The following is an 8227-nucleotide window of genomic DNA, read 5'->3' on the forward strand; positions in this document are numbered from 1 at the left end:
GGGGGGTCAGTAACACCGATCATAAATCAGTGGTGAATAAGTGAAAATGACAAAGTAATAGCAGGCAGTATAAGGCATGCTTATTAGATCCCATCTGTGGGCTGTCACACACACAGTCACAGCTGTGCACTGTGGACTTTAGTCTCAGGTTACACACTCTTATAAACAGCTAGGCTGAGAAAAGGAGCACACAGGCAATCAGAGCGCTGAAAGTTTGGCAAAGTTAGCTGGTACAGGGTGTTAGACCATGGAAAAGAATTAGAGCACATCATTTAACAATAAAAACAGGAGTTGTTGTTGTTTGTTTTTAAATAAACAACAGCATCCTAAACATTGGCAAACTCTTCAATTCATACTCGTTTTCATATATCATATCCAGAATAGTTTCCCATTTTTCATGGTGCACCAGCATGGTCCTGTGTCCCACAGTCTGTGAGCCGCACCAACATCATAGTGAATCACCTCTGATTAGAGCCGTCGTGTGATACGACAGGGAGACTGTGTGAAACGTTTACCTTAGCGATGCGGATGCTGTTGATCCACTGCTGCAGCGTTCTGACATCGTCACAGCAGAGATATTTGATGTACTGTGACTTCTTCTGGATCTGAGGGTGCTACAAAAACACGCTGCATTAACTCACTGGATACTATTAGTTTTAGACCCATCCAAGCGTCACTACAGTTTTTCACCACTAGATGGCAGTGGAAGATCATGCCCACCTACCTTCAGCACCATGCAGTAGTCTGTGGGAGCCTTGTACTTGCTCTTGTAGTCCTGACCAAGGTAGACATTAACATGATCCAGCTGGAGGAAACACGCCAGGTCTCTGGATGCCTGCACAAACACACGTATCTCACAACTTTGCACCCAAACACTGACTGTATGACAAAGTGCTGCCTCCATTACACACCTTGGCCTTGCCCTTGGGAACGTAGTAGATGCCCGAAGCCCTCAGCAGAAAGTAGCGCTTCTTCCAGGACTTTTTGCCATCCTCCTTCAGCCATAAGACACCCTCCATCTCAGGGACGGACACTGAGCTGCCCCCGAAACACTCCTGACATACAAAAACACCATTTTTATTTTGTCTGAAATTAAAACCATCACGTACAGCACTCATTCTACATGTTTAGCATTTCATGTAAGGACCAACAGAAGGGAATCTGATGAGGAAAAATAGAGACCGACCTCTAACAGAGCCTCCTTGTTCCTCTCGGCCATCTCGCATGTCTCCTTCCTCCCCAACAAGTAGTTCTGCAGTAGACAGTGAGCATGAGAAAGAAGGGCTAGGTGAGGAGCTGGAAGTCCAAGAGAAGGTTCAGTCGAGAAGTCGCAGCAATCGGCTCATTATTGTCCAACTTCTGGTTTAAGGTCAACCCTAATGTTCAGAACAAAGTCCCGCTGTGACCTGCACTATGCTGCATGTGGAGGAGATCTAAGGCTCCACTGGGAACCCGGCACGCCGAGCTGGTGCAACATGCCAGAATCCGCCCCATGAATGAGAGCGGTGTCCTGCGGCGCTGTGAGGGACAACATGCCACTCCTCCACCTTGCTCATCACCTGTTACCTTTTACAAGATTTGCCTGAAGCTTCTGCACCTCCTCTGACACCCAGCTGGCCAAGAAGAGACACGCGTGACAAGCCGCCTTGTCACACGTGTCTCTGCGACGGCGTTTGATTCTTATCAGCCGATTCCTGAACTTTTGAACATTGGGGCATAATTGCAGGGTGCTTTACATGTGCATGTGTCTCACCTGGGGGTTCTTGAACAGAGCATACTTCTCTATGCGCTCAGTGAACATCAGGCGGTTCTGGCTGTCTCTGGTCCAGTTCAGCAGGTTCTCCACGAGGTTCTCGTGATCCTCAAAGATCCGCTCTGCATACAGTCAAAGTCCAGACCGCAGCATTAAAATCACTGCTAGTCCACCACTAACACTTTCAAAGATTTTGTCATGAAGCCAACGATAAAGCACAAAGTGTTTCACACGAGCTAAAGATCTGGAAATGTCCCCGCCGCCCTGACACGTTTCAGCTTTCCGTACGTCCACGTTTAAAATCTCAAAACAGGAGACTTTAATTTTCCTACAATAACAACCCAAAAATGTTTTGATGGGAGTTTTTTGACCAGTTTATGAATACTAACATGTGATTAAAGAGGCGTGTTTGTTGATACACGTCAGCTTTCCTTCAATCAGCAGAAGAATCCTCATTAGATCATTCCTGCTGTGCAGTGACATCAGCTTCAGGTCTGAAACAGGAAGTCAATTTATTGCTAAAGGGTGCCCAGCAGGGTGCTGGTGGCGGTGTGGGAATGTGAGGGGGTGGTGGGTGGAAATAGACGTGGAAAGCAGCACTTACTTGATTAATTAGTACAGCTGGATTTAAATCTAACCCCAGATTGTGGTTGTAAGCAGAGCTTTGAGAGACGTGTGGATTTGTGTAAACGAGGAAGCTTCAGATTTAGCTGGATGTGATCAAACACACTTTGACGTCCCGCTCTCTTTCACAACACTGCTGACCGCAATTCAGCAGAAGCCCTGAAGATGTAGGTTAGATCACACGCATCACTGCACAGGACCTACAAACAGGCTGTGTGTGTGTGTGTGTGTGTGTGTGTGTGTGTGTGTGTGTGTGTGTGTGTGTTAAACTGAGTGGAAGCTTGTAGTACAGTGTGTGCTACATACAACCCCCAAAGGAAGTGTGTGTGTTTGCAGCTGAATATCTGTGCTGTCACTGATGGCGAAACATCACTGAACACAATTACAAATCTAAGCTAAACAGCAGAACTGAGCTTCACTCGTTTGGTTAAACTCACAGAATAAGTCTGGTAGCACCAGATCACAAATCCCAGTATGCTTCACACGGTGAACACGAACACGTTACACTCATCTAACAACAGTTAAGAGCATTTTAAAAAGAATCCTCTTGTTGATTGATGACCCATAAAACCAGGTTCAGTTTCTAAGAGCTCACATTGAACACGGAGCTACAGTGATGCAAAACCAGATGTGACAGTGACGGGGGACCGAACAGCAATATCCGTCAACCACTGCTCATCAGCCATATCTGATCAAAACACGGATTTAATGCTCCATATTTTTGTCCCAAAATAAGTGCCTGAGCCTAGAATTTCACCTGCAACATGTTTTCCCAAAGACGGTATGATTGCAGCCATTCCCCAACTCTCTGTGAATGGGACTCATGGACACTGATCAGTGGTTGTTGATCAATGGTCATGAGAATTTGCATAATTAAGATTAAGGAACTGCCCTCCCAGCCCATTGTTCCTTCAGTGGGCTGGTTTCAGTCATTATGCAAATGTCCTGTTTATAAGATTGAAACCTGCAGTCAGCTGAGACTGAAGACGTCACCTGATGATGACGAAACGTTTCTCCCATGAAACGCTGCGTCCAGATGAACAGAGTCAACGTTTGGAGACAAAGACTGTATGACTGGAAGTACGTGCAGCAGCGTGGGACGTCAAAAAGAAGGTAGTGTAGTCACGTAGTGTCCATGTGTAAATATGGGAAACGTTTAGAAAAGTATGACTCAGGCTCTGATTGTGGATCACAACAGCTGGTGTTTAGGGATGAGGTCATCTAAGTGTCCACTGCAGCCACCAGCTGTACTTTCATACTGCATTTTCCATCTGTGAGATATATATATACGTGTATATATCCATCCATCCATCCATCTTCATCCGCTTTATCCGGGGCCGGGTCGCGGGGGCAGCAGCCTAAGCAAAGAGGCCCAGACCTCCCTCTCCCCAGCCACCTCCTCCAGCTTATCCGGGGGAACACCAAGGCGTTCCCAGGCCAGCCGAGAGATATAATCTCTCCAGCGTGTCCTGGGTCTGCCCCGGGGCCTCCTCCCGGTGGGACATGCCTGGAACACCTCACCCAGGAGGCACCCAGGGGGCATCCTTGTCAGATGCCCGAACCACCTCAGCTGGCTCCTTTCGATGTGGAGCAGCAGCGGCTCTACTCTGAGCCCCTCCCGGATGGCCGAACTTCTCACCCTATCTCTAAGGGAGAGGCCAGCCACCCTTCAGAGGAAGCTCATTTCTGCCGCTTGTATCCGCGATCTCGTTCTTTCGGTCACTACCCACAGCTCGTGGCCATAGGTGAGGGTAGGGACGTAGATCGACCGGTAAATTGAGAGCTTCGCTTTTACACTCAGCTCCCTCTTCACCACGACGGACCGGTGCAACGTCAGCATTACTGCAGCTGCAGCCCCAATCCGTCTGTCGATCTCCGGCTCCCTTCTCCCATCACTCGTGAACAAGACCCCGAGATACTTGAACTCCTCCACTTGGGGCAGGAACTATATATATATTTATTAGGGGTGCAACGATACTCGTATCGATATTGAACCGTTCGATACAGTGCTTTCGGTTCGGTACGCATATGTATGGAACAATACAAAAAATTTTATTTATTTTATCAACTTTCCTTCTGACGATGCTGTCTGTGTGAGCGCTCAGTGGATCTGCGCTCGACAGTGCAGCCTAGGCGGAGTAGTCGAACGCAGATTCACTGAGCGCAGGGGCAAGCTAGCAAGACAGAAGCTAAGCTAGTTGCAACATGGCAAATTGAACCTCCCCCACCCTCATTCAGATCTGGCGTTTGGAACTATTTTGGTTTTCATGTGACGAATGACCCTGAAGGTAAGCGCATCATGGACTAAAGTAAAACAGTATGTCGGATGTGCCACGTAATACTCAATTACATGGGTGGGAGCTAGTGTGTTAGCGCAGTTAGCTCGTTAACGTGTTGGCCGTCCAGCCCCACGCACGGGGCGATCCGCGGTAGCTCGTTAACGGAGATTTGCCGTGTTGTGGCGTTAACGTCATTTCAGATTAACCTGACAGCACTAGTGGGAACATAATGAATATGACTGCACATTTACTCCGACAGCATCCTAGTGCAAAGACAAGAGGAAGCAGACAAAAACAACAAGCACGCATGCTACAAACTTTACCCGAGTCATTTAGACAGCCGTTAGCACAGGATTCTCCTTATGGGCACCTGATATGTTTAATATGCTGCTGAGTGTGAGTGTGTGTTCATTTTTATGCTCCTCTTTCCCTTCGCATTTCTGGCCCACTTGTCAGACGGACGTGTCTTTGGGATTTTGGAGGACTGAACTGGAACGCTTTGTGATGGAAACCCCTGTGTGTGCTCTGTGAAGGGTTTGCATGAGTCTGTACACATCAGGGACCCTCAACACGAACTTTTATCAGAGCTGCACATTAAAAAACCCAACATATTATATCATTTTTTAGTAACTTTTCTCCCTGTGTTTGCTTTCAGGAAACAGGAGTACACATGACGTCATGAGCAGACAGAAGAGCCTCTGTGTGCACGTGCACTCACCCATCTGCAACTCGCTGATGGTTTCCACCAGTGACCAGTCCGCACTGTAGCCACAGTGAGATTTCTCCAGCAAACTGTCCAGAACCTAAAGACAGGGACATACTGTGAGATTAGCGCTGTGCTCATACTCTACTGCTTTTTAAACTAACTGCATAGCTACAGCAGCAGGAGCTGTACCTGTCTGACCGTTTGCCGTTCGTCCACCATCATGGTCTTTGAGCTCTCGTCTGACAGATGAACACGAATCACCAGCTGTGAGCAGGACCAGGAGGAGAGAGCAGAGTACGTAACACGGCTAAATGTGAGCTGTTAACATCTCGTAAGCTAACCTTAGTCAGGCTAATGTTGCTAGCAACTAACGTTTTCTTTTTAGGCTAGCGCACTGGCTAATGTTAACTTTTCATGGGTTGAGGAATGTCTAACACAATGTTTTATATAAGCTAATAGTATCGTTGTTTTCAGCTTCTTGTTTTCACAATTTATTGTTTGTTTTCAATTAAATCTCAGACACTGAAACCAGCGCTGAGCTACACTCGTTTTATTGAAGCCTTTCTTGAAATGACTCCAGAAAGTTACAAACGTGATTACTTTATATTTACAGTACTCGTTCATTTATTGGTTAGCATAGCATAGGCTTGTTCATTTTTTTGAAAATGATAAAATATGTTGCTATATGAATATTTCTCCCATCTCCATGGTGTATGTCATTCTGTATGCTGCGAAACAGTGCAAACTTTCTAGACTCTTCAGGTTTACCATCATCTACGCCAGGGGTGGGCAACTCCAGGCCTCGAGGGCCGGTGTCCTGCAGGTTTTAGATGTCACCCTGGGTCAACACACCTGAATCACATGATTAGTTCGTTACCAGGCCTCTGGAGAACTTCAGGACATGTCGAGGAGCCAATTTAGCCATTTAAATCAGCTGTGTTGGTTCAAGGACACGTCTAAAACCTGCAGGGACACCGGCCCTCAAGGCCTGGAGTTGCCCACCCCTGATCTACGCAGTGATGTCAGGGAACCGAAATCAGTGCATCATGAACTGAATTCAGATGTTAGAAAACATCTGAATACACTGTTTTCAGTAAGAAAGCTTGCACGTAGAATCTGACACTCATATTGGCAGAAGCTGGGGTGAGCACAGCTCCTGCAGGCTTTGGTAAAGTCCAGACAGGTTGAATTACGGCCTGTTGTGGTTGGTTCTCTTTGTGTTAATCACCACCAATCACCAGTGATAGCAGTGTGTTTGAGTCAAAGTAAAGATTTCAAAGCAGAAACGTGAGCTGGTCTCTGTGGTGGGTCCGCGCTGCCACATACATGATTACATTTTTAACAACCTCATCTCAAGTCACCTTATATCACACTTTCCTATAGAGCCAGTTCTATGCAGCCAGTAAGTGTTCATTCTTGTATTATTAAAAAACGTGAGCGATTTTATTAAGATGGGTTGAGCGTGATCTTATGGGCTTTGTGCACACAGCTGTTCATACATCTGCCTCTTTCTCTAATGGGGGCTTTTGCAGACATGGTGCCGAAAGATCACTTTTCTGGAGCTTTGTGCAGGATCAACATACAGATGATTCAACACACACACACACACACACCCAGCTACCTGTGTGTGTGTGTGTGTGTGTGTGTGTGTGGTAAATCCAGGTTGGTAATCCCTCCTCTCTCTCTCTGGATTGGAACTTAACTTGCAGCGGTCATTATGTAGAGTGCTCAGTGTGTGTCTGCGTGTGTGTTTGATGTGCATGTTGACCCCAGCTGTTACTGACCGGAGCTTTCAGTGTGGAGTAACACTGACTTGACCCAGAAAATAAAGTGCAGCGAACACGTGCCGCAGCTACCAGACAAATGCGTGGCTCACCTTCTTCACCTGGGCCTCCTTGATCTTCTCGAGGGCCAGTCGGATGTTCTCTGCCTTCAGTTTGGCAGCCTGCTCCTCCTACAGACACACACACCGGTCAGTCAGTGCAAAGCAGCAGTCACTCAGCATCGAGCCCGTCACCTACCTGACTCCTCCAACATGAGTTCATCGTTAGTTTCCCTCAAACAGCCAACACTTCTGCGTCTGCTTGATGTCAAATAATATTTGCGAGGTATAATTAAAGAAAAGTCCAACTCCAGAAAATGCGGCGTTTAATGTTTGGGTAGGATCGATGCATCCCCAGCTGGCTGTGTGCCAGCTTCCCGTCTCACCAGGTTTCGGATGCGCTGATGTAGAAAGAGCCGAACAGGTTAGCGCCGCCGCAGAGAGCCGCTGTTCAGGAGCCCAAACTACGAGGAACCACGGGAAGAGTTTGGCTGGCAGGCGTGCCTCTCCTCCTGCGTCTCTTCATTTTAATCATCGTCATCAGCGCGTTATTGGACGGCACAGGAAAATGAGACTGGATTAATGCACGGCTGTTGGATTATCCAAACTGAGCGCACGCCGCTACTTCAGCCTGGACAGACGCCGCTTCATCACGTCAAAACAAGGAAGAGGACGGAGCGGAGGAGGAAGACGGTGGATCGGAGCAGCTTCAGGCACAAGACCTGGAATCAAACAGACTGACCGCGTACGCTCATGCTGATGCAACCATCAGCTGATCTGCAGACTAACAGCCTCGTGTATCAACGAGCTATCAGACTTACTGAGTCAATCCCAGAGTGGAAGATGCTACCCTGTCCTGTCACATCCTCCCCGGCCAAGCGAGACAGAGGGAATGAGAGGAGGAGACGGAGGGAGAGATGCACCCAGCTGGGGGAGGGGCATTGCTGCTGTGCAAGCTTACATGGAAGAGCACTGATCTCTGTATCTCAGGCTCTCATGCCCCTCCTCACAGACTCACTCCTCACAGACTCACTCCTCACAGA

The 8227-nt window shown here is 47.7% G+C and overlaps 1 protein-coding gene across 2 annotated transcripts in view; it reads right to left on the reverse strand.

Annotated features, from left to right (window-relative positions):
- raph1a (Ras association (RalGDS/AF-6) and pleckstrin homology domains 1a) overlaps positions 1 to 8227 on the reverse strand; it is an 82879-nt gene that overhangs the window by 10236 nt on the left and 64416 nt on the right. For both annotated transcript variants that reach the window (XM_005753486.1, XM_005753484.1), the window contains 8 exons: positions 7239 to 7316; positions 5552 to 5626; positions 5375 to 5459; positions 1754 to 1875; positions 1187 to 1252; positions 912 to 1055; positions 725 to 835; positions 516 to 614 (listed from right to left, as the gene is read on the reverse strand). In XM_005753486.1, coding sequence (XP_005753543.1) covers positions 516 to 614; positions 725 to 835; positions 912 to 1055; positions 1187 to 1252; positions 1754 to 1875; positions 5375 to 5459; positions 5552 to 5626; positions 7239 to 7316 — 780 coding nt within the window. The remainder of the gene's footprint in view (positions 1 to 515; positions 615 to 724; positions 836 to 911; positions 1056 to 1186; positions 1253 to 1753; positions 1876 to 5374; positions 5460 to 5551; positions 5627 to 7238; positions 7317 to 8227) is intronic.

Source organism: Pundamilia nyererei, unplaced genomic scaffold, assembly GCF_000239375.1.
Source record: "Pundamilia nyererei isolate P.nyererei 1_Seehausen unplaced genomic scaffold, PunNye1.0 scaffold00432, whole genome shotgun sequence".
NCBI lineage: Eukaryota > Metazoa > Chordata > Actinopteri > Cichliformes > Cichlidae > Pundamilia > Pundamilia nyererei.